Source organism: Camelina sativa, unplaced genomic scaffold, assembly GCF_000633955.1.
Source record: "Camelina sativa cultivar DH55 unplaced genomic scaffold, Cs unpScaffold00566, whole genome shotgun sequence".
Taxonomy (NCBI): domain Eukaryota; kingdom Viridiplantae; phylum Streptophyta; class Magnoliopsida; order Brassicales; family Brassicaceae; genus Camelina; species Camelina sativa.
The window spans coordinates 19,266-29,599 of NW_010921733.1; the positions used below are offsets into that span (position 1 = coordinate 19,266).

The window sequence follows — 10,334 nt, forward strand, 5'->3', positions numbered from 1 at the left end:
CCACCCGCTTGTTCCTGGCAATAAATTACCATAGCATTTCGGATCTCAGATTTTACCATGCTGATGATTCCTTCCAAGGTCGCCGGTCATACCCGGTTCTTGCTCCAGAGCCTTCATGATTCCGATGCCGACTCCATCGCCAAAGAGCTTTCTCAGGTACTTACTTATATATTCATTCTCTCTGATGTTTCCTAGCGCATATTTTTATTTTTTATTTTTTTTTTGTTTCTTCTGATTTTGTTGTTTTGTTTGCTTGTTCACTTTGTGATTTTGAACTCTTTTTTTTTATTTTATTTTGCAAATGCTAGTTGTTTGATTTTGGAGTGGAGACTAGTATTCCAGTTCTCAAGACCTGCTTAGATTGCTTCACCGTCCGGAAAAGCCAGCCAGATACGCTGTTACAGCTTGAGAAAGTAGTATCCTTAGTGTTTAAACGTGTGATGAAATTGCCGAATCTTGGAACCCTGCTCTCTCACGCCCTGAAAGATGTTGAGCTTACTCAGTCATTTCTGGATGATTTGACTGATACTTTGGAATTTTCAGTCTCTGACAAAATTGCCTTTGCTCTGGCCCTCACCGTTTTTGATAGATTGGATGCAAAGACAACTGGTAAAGCCTTTCTCACTCTCTTCTCTTCTCTTATCTCTTTTTCGCTCTTGTTTTTCTTACTCATGGCATTTTCTTCTTTCCCTTTTTTTGTAGGACGCAACTTTTTATTGGCCGAGATTGAGCAACTCTGTGCCAATACCGGCCAGATTGATTCATCTGAGCAAATTCAGAATGTTCTCTTGTTTCTCCAGAGTTCTGAGGATCTTTCCAGGCATTTGGATTCCTTCTTACAGATTTTGTCTTATGCTCAACCTAGTGATGATTTCTCTTTTGCTCTCACACCTATCCTCTCCGACGTTCATGAAGCTGATGTTTTCAGGTGAGTTGCTTCCATCTGTTTATCCCTTTTATTTTATTTTCTTTCTTTCTTATGTTCTGGATCTGTCTCTCAACTATTTTCCTGTTCTGCTGTAGGAGCATGGGTTTTCACTGTGATTCTGCTGAAAACGAGTTTGATGCTATCTTAGCTGAAATCGATAAGGAAACAGGTGTTGGAGATCTCATGGGAGAATTAGGTTGTGGATTCACTGCTGATGCCCAACAATGCAAAGAGATCTTGTCTAGTTTTGCACCGTTAAGAGAGGCTACTATCTCAAGAATTCTTGTCAATGTTGCTCGGACATGTGCTGATCTTGAAGATAATCACACCACCTTTTCAACATTCAGTTTAGCCCTTGGTTCCTGCATTCCATCTGAACTTCCCACGCCAAAGTCGTGGAATGTTGATATTCTAGTTGATACAATCAATCTGCTTGTGAGTTATCTGAAACACTATTACTTTGTCTAATCAAGGTCACTGATAGTTTAAGAAACTCAGTTTAGCCTTTTTATTTATCTCTTTTTGTTTGAGACTATCGTCCATTCTTTTATCGATGGATTTGTGAAGACGCATCTAGCTTATCTGTTAAGTTCTATCTGGTTCTTGCTCTTATGATTTTATGGCAAATCAGGCTCCTGGCACAAGCTGGAGGAAAGTAATCGAGAATCTTGATCATGATGGATTTGACATCCCTAATATGGAGTCTTTCGCGTTTTTCATGCGGCTCTATAAAACCGCTTGCAAGGTGTGTTCTCATAATGGCTAATTTGTCTGTTTAAAAATATGTTTGCTTCATTTTGTTGTTTAAGGTTTAATCTGATTCTTGCAGGAGCCATTTCCTCTTGATGCTGTATGTGCGTCTGTCTGGAAGAATATGGAAGGTCAATTATCCTTTCTTAAGCATGCAATATCTGCCCCACCAGAAGTTTTCACCTTTATGCATTCTCCAAGGAAGCTGGTGAGACACCACACATACTTGTTTAGAGATGCTCTTCCTTGATACTGTCACTATTCTGACCAGCTGTTTTCCAGGTATATAATGATAACATGCACAGCCATGAGCAACAGTTAGGACTATCCAATCATGCATGGCTGTCGCTGGATCTCTTGGATGTTCTATGCCAATTGGCCGAGAGAGGTCATGCTGTTTTGGTTAGTTCGTTGCTCCAGTATCCACTCACACATTGTCCTAGAACCTTGCTTCTTGGAATGACACACATCAAAGTAATTTTCCGTGACTGTTTTTTGGTGGTATATGCTCGTAATATCGCCTTTTTTGTTTGCTAAGTATGTCAATCCTGTTGATGCAGACTGCTTATAATCTCATCCAGCGAGAAGTGGTTTCTGCTATTTTTCCAGTCATAATAACGAATTCCCAGGAGAGTGGTTTTATCCTTAATATCTGGCATCAGAATGCAGAACTCTTTCTGTGGGGGATTTTAGGTGCCCAAAATCTTAAAGCAGACAGCATGCTCCGAATAATTGAAATCTGCCATGAGCTAAAGGTGAGATGTTGTATTGAAAATGCGTGACAGTGGCTCAATTGATCTCAGTATAATGTTCTTTTTTGTCTTTTCTTACAACAGCCTCACTGTGTCTCTATACTAATTAGGGATAATTTATTTATTTATTTCAGATTCTCCCTGTTGTCTTAGAATCAGTTCCAGTCTCGTTCAGTATCAGATTGGCAGTCCTTGCGTCATTGAGAGGTCTTTTGGACATTGAGAGCTGGTTGCCAAACTGCCTACATGTGTATAAGGACCTCTTTGCTGAGGTAACACATTTTTTCACAATCTAATTTCTAGTACTTCTAGTGTTTTTTTAAGAGATGAGAAGATGGTATCTACATTTAAAATTTATGTTTGTCATATATCAGGAGTGTCTCAAATTTGTCAAGAATGTGCATTTCAGCGACTCAGAGGATTTTACCGCCAAACATTTTCACCCTTCTGATCCGTTATCAGATCTTCATCTGGATGCAACAACTTCTCTTTTGAAAGTTAGTTAGTTTCCCTTTTGGTTTGGTTTCCGGCTCTTCTGTTATTTCATATCTACTGAGATTAAATTGTTCGAACATATATTGCAGGTTTTGAAAGCTCATGATAATGTGATTACTTCATCTCAACTGGTCGAGGAGATAGAAAAGGTCAATGCCGCAATTTTGGATTGTAATTCGAAACTGCAGAATGGCGAGGCTAAAGATTCATCAGCTTCCAATGCATATGGAGATGATGTTGAGGCAGAAGCAAACGCTTATTTCCATCAAATGTTTTCTAGTCAGTTGAGTGTTGATGCGATGGTTCAAATGCTTTCTCGATACAAGGACTCTTTAGTTCAAAGGTTTGATAATGAAAAACTTTTTAACATTTGGGAGAAACTCAATTTCTTTCTTCATACTTTCAGGCACATCATGCATAATGAATATAACGAGGTTGTTTTTTTGGCAGGGAAAAATTAATTTTTGAATGCATGATCGCTAATCTGTTTGAAGAATATCGTTTTTTCCCCAAGTATCCTGAGAGACAGCTGAAAATAGCCTCCATCCTCTTTGGTGAGTGGGTCTTTTAAGAAGATGTTTTTATCGAGATATGTATTGTTGTCATTACATTCTGTTAAATCTGAGAATCTGCTGTGGCTTGTACAAAATTTCAGGTTCTGTTATAAAGCACCAGCTTATAAGTTCCCTCACTCTGGGGATGGCCCTGCGTCTAGTCTTGGATTCTTTGCGTAAACCTGCAGATTCAAAAGTATGGATTCTTTTGTTATGTATTTCTGTCGCCCAGGTTTTTCTGTGAGAGATCTATCATTGTCTTTCTTTCCCAATTATGCAGATGTTTCTCTTTGGAAGCAAGGCTCTAGAACAGTTCGTGAACCGTCTGGTTGAATTGCCTCAATACTGCAACCATATTCTGCAAATATCGCATCTGCGTAGCACTCACCCTGAGTTAGTCACTGTTATTGAACAAGCACTTTCAAGGATATCATCTGGTAATTTAGAGTCCGATGCCTCTGTTTCACACTCTGCTCCCTCGCAGTTTTTCCCTGGAAATGGCGAGGTAGAAGTTTGATTTTAAATTTTCTTTTGATTAAATGTGCTAATTGTCTTGCTATTGTTTTATTTGTTTGCTTTCTATTTTAAAATCTCTTTATATGTACTTGTCCTGTCATTATTACAAGTTGATTCTGCAAATATCTTCATTTCGATCAATTTCAAACATGATTTCAGATTCACAAGGTATTTATTGAAAAGGAGAAAGAAAATTCCTTGATCCTTTTTCTTTCAAGTATCATACCTTTCAATTCTAGCCTCTTAAGCTTAATGTCAAACACTGTAAGCTTCTCGTTGTCTGAGTTGGCTCATAAAGTTTTTTTTTTTTTTTTTTGGCAGTTGAGTGGTTCTAGCACTGGCCAATCTGCATTACAGCATTCTTCTCCCATACAGCTTCAACAGCAAAATGAAGTGCATATTGATGACCGCAGCAATGTGCCTAGTGTGCCATCTAATGACGCAAGGCCACTTCTGCCATCGTTATCAACCACTTCGGCTGATATTTCTGTCATTCCAAGGGTGATGATTTTTCTTGTATTTTTCTTTTATGCCTATTTATGGGTGGAAGTGTCTCCATTTTTCACTTCACTAGCTGTTAATGCAGAATCCTGGCATTTCATCGTCTTCTTCAACCTCATCTGGTCTTGGTCGTCAAACTCGTGGAGCTACTTCGACAAGTAAACTCCTGTTAACTTAGTGTATAAATGTTTTTTGAAATATGATAGGTACTTTTCCTAATCAAGAGAAGAATTTTTCTTTCTAAAATTCGATTATCACAGGGTTTGGCTCTGCTTTGAACATAGAAACCTTGGTTGCAGCTGCTGAAAGAAGAGAAAACGCAATCGAGGTACTTCATTCAGATTTTTTTTTTGTTCTGGTTACATTGCATAATGAATTGTCGATATGCCAACTGTATACTTTTTAGTATGAATGACAAGAATAAGACTTCTTTTTTCCCAGACTCCACTGCAGAATGTTCAGGATAAAGTTTCTTTCATAATCAATAATCTCTCTATAGCAAACATTGAATCGAAAGGGAAAGAGTTTGCTGATATTTTACCTCAACAGTATTATCCTTGGTTTGCACAGTACATGGTTATGAAAAGGTACTGATAGTTGTTTTTTATGTTTGCAATTTATGTGTTGTTTCTGCGTCTTCTCTTCTTATTGTTTTTCCTTCATGTGCTCAATACCTCATAGAGCGAGCATCGAGCAAAATTTTCATGATCTGTACCTGAAGTTCTTGGATAAAGTTGATTCGAAGCTGTTATTTAAGGAGATACTTCAAAATACATATGAAAATTGCAAGGTTAGATTTTCTTCCACAAATGATTTTGCGTTGATGGGTGAACTTGTTTTTTAAGCAAACTTTAAATCCTTAATTTCTTTTGTTTGCAGGTTCTTTTGGGTTCAGAGCTTATAAAGTCAAGTTCTGAAGAGCGATCTCTTCTTAAAAATTTAGGCAGTTGGCTTGGAAAGTTGACCATTGGAAGGAATTATGTTTTAAGGGCGCGAGAAATAGATCCAAAATCCTTGATTGTGGAGGTATTTGCTGCTTTTTCCTTCATTTATCTCAATCCTTCGTATTAACACTGAAGATGTGAACTTTATATTCTTTTCCTTTTGCAGGCATATGAAAAAGGGTTGATGATTGCGGTCATTCCATTTACTTCAAAGGTTGGTGATCGTTAATCAGCGTTCTTACCTGTTCTAGGGTTGATGATTTGAGTTCTAAATTACTATCACTGCAGGTTCTGGAGCCATGCCAAAACAGTATTGCGTATCAGCCTCCCAATCCTTGGACGATGGCTATACTTGGGTTGCTCGCTGAGATTTATTCAATGCCAAACCTAAAAATGAATTTGAAGTTTGACATAGAGGTATCTGGTTTTAAGAAGTTTTTGGAAAGATGATTGTTCCTTTTCAGGATCACGAGTTGTTTGGCATAAATATACATATGTATATCTATATATACATTTGTATTCAATGTTTTTTTTTTCATCTCGTCAGGTTTTATTCAAGAACCTTGGCGTTGATATAAAAGAAGTAGCGCCAACTTCCCTTCTAAAGGACCGGAAGAGAGAAATAGATGGGAATCCTGATTTTAGTAACAAAGATCTTATCTCTCAGCCGCAGATGATATCAGAGCCTAAAACAGTTTCTCCTCTTAAGCAAATAGACCTACCTCTTGATGTTGCAAATTCTCCGAATACAGACGTTCCCTCGAAGTTATTATCACAGGTTATTTTATGTGTTCTTTTCGTTATCGACTTGTAGTGTCGTTTATATATCAATGATATTTAGCCACTTGCTTTGGTTTTTCTTTTCAGTATGTAGCCCCTCAACGTGTTTATCCTAATACTTTGATGGAAGAGGAAAAAGTGGCAACTCTAGGTTTGTCTGATCAGCTGCCGTCACCTCAAGGACTGTTCCAGTCAACTCCGTCCCCATTGTTTTCTATCAGTCAGGTATGTTTTTATTATAAATGTCGATGAAAGTTATTATATATATGCTTGTCTCTCAAACCCGTTCTACATTGAATGTCATGGCCAGCAGTTGTCAGCAGCACTTCCCAACATTGGAAATCATGTTGTTATTAATCAGAAGTTGAGCGGTTTTGGTATGCACTTTCCATTTCAGAGGTTTGTGACGGAAGGTCTCCCTACTGCTGAAATCATTATGTTTGTAGTGCAATGAAGGAATTTTCTTTCACACACTAATCTATCATCCATTTGCAGAGTGGTACCACTTGCCATGGACAGAGCTATCAAGGAGATTGTGTCTGGTATTGTGCAGCGAAGTGTTTGTATTGCATGCCAAACAACAAAAGAACTTGTGCTGAAGGTTGGCCAATCTAAAACTCATCATTTTTCTTTATTTCTACTCTACTTTTACGTTCCCTGTTTTTGATCTCGTGTCCCTCTAATACTTTTTTTTTTTAATCTCCAATCTAATTTCCATCGCTCTCCACTCCACAACTATAAATTATTTATTTCCCATTTTGTTCCATCTATTGTTGGTTTCTACAGCAGAAAATCTCCAGGGTTTTGATCTTATTTATATTTCGTATATTCTTTTCGACTCCAGGATTATGCTATGGAACCCGAAGAATCACGTATTTATAATGCAGCTCACTTGATGGTTGCGAGTTTAGCTGGGAGTTTGGCTCATGTGACATGCAAGGTTTTTGTCTACATCTCGTTTACCTTCATGCAATTATATTTCTGCCTTGTTACACTAAACCAACAAACTCTACTTTTCTTTCTGTTTTTTTTTTTGCATTCTTTGGTATATGTAGGAACCCTTGCGTACTTCAATATCCGGTCATCTACGGAATTCTCTCCAGGGTCTGAATATTGCAAATGAATCTCTTGAACAAATTGTGCAACTTGTCACCAATGACAATCTTGATTTGGGTTGTGCGGCTATTGAACATGCGGCTACAGATAAGGTTTTTGTTAGATAAATTATCCCGCTTTTTATTTCTTTTTCAACAGATTTAACTGGATTGGAGGCACTTCTGTTGAGGGATAATACCTTTTGTTACGAATTTATGATGGGACCTCAGTATAAGTTTAGTGATAGTTCTATATCTCCGTCCCTACAGGCAATACAAACAATTGATGCGGATATTGCTCAGCAATTGTTGTTACGGAGAAAGCACAGAGATGGTGCTGGATCCTCCTTTTTTGATCCAAATATGCTATCGCAGAATTCCGGTAGTTTTATTCCCGAATCCCTCCGTCCAAAACCTGGACACCTCTCTCTGTCTCAGCAGCGAGTTTATGAGGTGCTGTTTTTAACAGGTAGTTGCCTCTGCTATGTTTTGTGTTTGTATGACTAAGCTTGTCATATGCATTTTCAGGACTTTGTTCAACATCCTTGGCAAAAGCAGTCGACCCAGACTTCACACGGTTTATCTGCTGCATCAAGCTCATCTAGCGATGTTGCACTTGGTAGTGGTTATGGTCCAGTATCAGGAAAAGTTGCTTCTGACTTTTTGTCTAGTGCTGGAAATGCTAGGATGGATATGGTCTCCCGGCCATCAGATATTTCTGTGGATGGTTTTGAATCTTCAGTCTCGCTTTTGAGGTGCTTTGTTGTTGCAGATTGATAAAACTCCATTCATTTAATTTTCCATATTTAACAGCTGATATGTTGACATTTCAATTTACCTGTGTGTTAAAGCTCACAAGTTGATCAAGCTGGTGACTCAGCCAGTCTTCAATTTGCTAAATCACTACCAACCTCAGAATTGAATCTGGTTGATCCCTCTGACGCTGTTATGAAAGTGAGATATACTGTGCGTTTCAACTTATGACTCACTTAGCTTTATATTGAATTACTAAATTGAGCTTCTTGTTTATACCTAAGGAAATTGGAACGTCACTGCAGACATTGACTTCAGCTGCTACCATGGAACGAGTTGGTGGAAATAATATTACACAGCCTTCTCTGTCCACGAGAGATGCACTGGATAAGTATCAGATTGTTACTCAGAAGGTTAGTAAAGTGGTTATTACGTGTTTTTCTTTCTGCATTTCTTTTGGCTGTTTAATATTTTAGTGACTGCTTATAACTGTTTCAGATGGAGGAACTAGTGGCTAATAATGCAGGAGATGATGAAATTCAGGTACTTAATTTTCTAGTGCCTAAGTAGTTATAGCGCAAAATCGTAAATCATTTACATGCACCGAGAATTGATGAAAGTTAATTAGACAAATGTTTTTGAATTTTTGGTGGTTGTTGCCATTCTGGTTTAATCCAATGAGTTCATAGCTAATGGAGGTTTCATTTATTTTCAGGCCGTAGTTTCTGAAGTTCCTGAAATTATCCTCAGATGTATAAGCAGAGATGAAGCCGCTTTTGCTGTCGCTCAAAAAGCTTTCAAGGCTCTTTATGAGAATGCATCAATTAACCTTCACGTCAGTGCTAACCTAGCAATACTTGTTGCTATTCGTGATGTTTGCAAGCGTGTCGTTAAAGAGCTCACTAGTTGGGTATGTCTACAACCTTTTCAAGATCTAATCATTCTTATTATTATTGTATATCACACTTCTCTTATCGGCATTAGTTCAGTTACTTCTCATATATTTGCCACTATTTTCTGCCATAAAACCGATCATATAAGCGCCAGATCGAGCTTATTTTCTGTAGTTGGAGCTACTGATAATATTCTTATTTCCTTTAGTTGGAGCTACTGATAATATTCCCTGAAATTATTGTTGATATGAGGTTTTGTTTCTTTGGCATTTCTTGATACAGGTAATTTATTCAGAGGAGGAGAGGAAGCTTAACAAAGACATTACTATTGGTCTTATTCAACGCGAGTTGCTCAGCCTAGCGGAGTACAATGTCCACATGGCGAAGCATCTTGATGGAGGGAGAAACAGTATGCTGACGGCATTATCCTTTATGTCCTTGTACATACATTTTTTATGGCAAGTGAACATGTCTAACTAGTTGTTTGCTGTGCAGAGAGCGCAACTGACTTTGCTATTTCTCTACTCCAATCCNTTAACCTTCACGTCAGTGCTAACCTAGCAATACTTGTTGCTATTCGTGATGTTTGCAAGCGTGTCGTTAAAGAGCTCACTAGTTGGGTATGTCTACAACCTTTTCAAGATCTAATCATTCTTATTATTATTGTATATCACACTTCTCTTATCGGCATTAGTTCAGTTACTTCTCATATATTTGCCACTATTTTCTGCCATAAAACCGATCATATAAGCGCCAGATCGAGCTTATTTTCTGTAGTTGGAGCTACTGATAATATTCTTATTTCCTTTAGTTGGAGCTACTGATAATATTCCCTGAAATTATTGTTGATATGAGGTTTTGTTTCTTTGGCATTTCTTGATACAGGTAATTTATTCAGAGGAGGAGAGGAAGCTTAACAAAGACATTACTATTGGTCTTATTCAACGCGAGTTGCTCAGCCTAGCGGAGTACAATGTCCACATGGCGAAGCATCTTGATGGAGGGAGAAACAGTATGCTGACGGCATTATCCTTTATGTCCTTGTACATACATTTTTTATGGCAAGTGAACATGTCTAACTAGTTGTTTGCTGTGCAGAGAGCGCAACTGACTTTGCTATTTCTCTACTCCAATCCTTGGTCACTGAAGAGTCCAGTGTCATTTCAGAGCTCCACAGTCTTGTTGATGCGCTGGCAAAGGTTGCGATTTTATTATTTTTTTTAGTTTGCTTTTGCAATCACATAGTCTTGTTCTATTATCAATCATGCTTGTCATAAGAACAAGGCAAATTAATAGGTTTGAAAACATACAAATTGGGAGAAGCTTAGGTTGTATTGTTTCTATACTAAAACTGCACCATAACGCTAACTGACC

General features: G+C 38.0%; 1 protein-coding gene across 13 annotated transcripts in view; it reads left to right on the forward strand.

The window, feature by feature from the left end:
- The window catches only part of LOC104773522 (CCR4-NOT transcription complex subunit 1-like), a 20,662-nt gene that overhangs the window by 5,159 nt on the left and 5,169 nt on the right, over positions 1 to 10,334 (forward strand). For 3 of the 13 annotated variants that reach the window (XM_010498150.1, XM_019242689.1, XM_010498149.2), the window contains exons 6-38: positions 1,758 to 1,886; positions 1,961 to 2,152; positions 2,239 to 2,433; positions 2,565 to 2,702; positions 2,805 to 2,927; positions 3,015 to 3,268; positions 3,376 to 3,479; positions 3,581 to 3,675; positions 3,760 to 3,984; positions 4,317 to 4,496; positions 4,582 to 4,654; positions 4,757 to 4,824; positions 4,938 to 5,083; positions 5,178 to 5,286; positions 5,376 to 5,522; positions 5,607 to 5,654; positions 5,729 to 5,857; positions 5,988 to 6,218; positions 6,308 to 6,445; positions 6,531 to 6,619; positions 6,716 to 6,821; positions 7,065 to 7,160; positions 7,276 to 7,428; positions 7,585 to 7,767; positions 7,843 to 8,069; positions 8,166 to 8,268; positions 8,352 to 8,480; positions 8,566 to 8,610; positions 8,783 to 8,977; positions 9,243 to 9,369; positions 9,456 to 9,580; positions 9,846 to 9,972; positions 10,059 to 10,159. In XM_010498150.1, the coding sequence (XP_010496452.1) occupies positions 1,758 to 1,886; positions 1,961 to 2,152; positions 2,239 to 2,433; positions 2,565 to 2,702; positions 2,805 to 2,927; positions 3,015 to 3,268; positions 3,376 to 3,479; positions 3,581 to 3,675; positions 3,760 to 3,984; positions 4,317 to 4,496; positions 4,582 to 4,654; positions 4,757 to 4,824; positions 4,938 to 5,083; positions 5,178 to 5,286; positions 5,376 to 5,522; positions 5,607 to 5,654; positions 5,729 to 5,857; positions 5,988 to 6,218; positions 6,308 to 6,445; positions 6,531 to 6,619; positions 6,716 to 6,821; positions 7,065 to 7,160; positions 7,276 to 7,428; positions 7,585 to 7,767; positions 7,843 to 8,069; positions 8,166 to 8,268; positions 8,352 to 8,480; positions 8,566 to 8,610; positions 8,783 to 8,977; positions 9,243 to 9,369; positions 9,456 to 9,580; positions 9,846 to 9,972; positions 10,059 to 10,159 (4,530 nt within the window). Of the gene's footprint in view, positions 1 to 6; positions 157 to 308; positions 610 to 702; positions 929 to 1,023; positions 1,364 to 1,559; positions 1,674 to 1,757; positions 1,887 to 1,960; positions 2,153 to 2,238; positions 2,434 to 2,564; positions 2,703 to 2,804; positions 2,928 to 3,014; positions 3,269 to 3,375; positions 3,480 to 3,580; positions 3,676 to 3,759; positions 3,985 to 4,316; positions 4,497 to 4,581; positions 4,655 to 4,756; positions 4,825 to 4,937; positions 5,084 to 5,177; positions 5,287 to 5,375; positions 5,523 to 5,606; positions 5,655 to 5,728; positions 5,858 to 5,987; positions 6,219 to 6,307; positions 6,446 to 6,530; positions 6,620 to 6,715; positions 6,822 to 7,064; positions 7,161 to 7,275; positions 7,429 to 7,584; positions 7,768 to 7,842; positions 8,070 to 8,165; positions 8,281 to 8,351; positions 8,481 to 8,565; positions 8,611 to 8,782; positions 8,978 to 9,242; positions 9,370 to 9,455; positions 9,581 to 9,845; positions 9,973 to 10,058; positions 10,160 to 10,334 lie in introns of those variants that run through there. The other 10 variants (XM_019242694.1, XM_019242693.1, XM_019242691.1 and 7 more) reach the window with 8 other exon arrangements.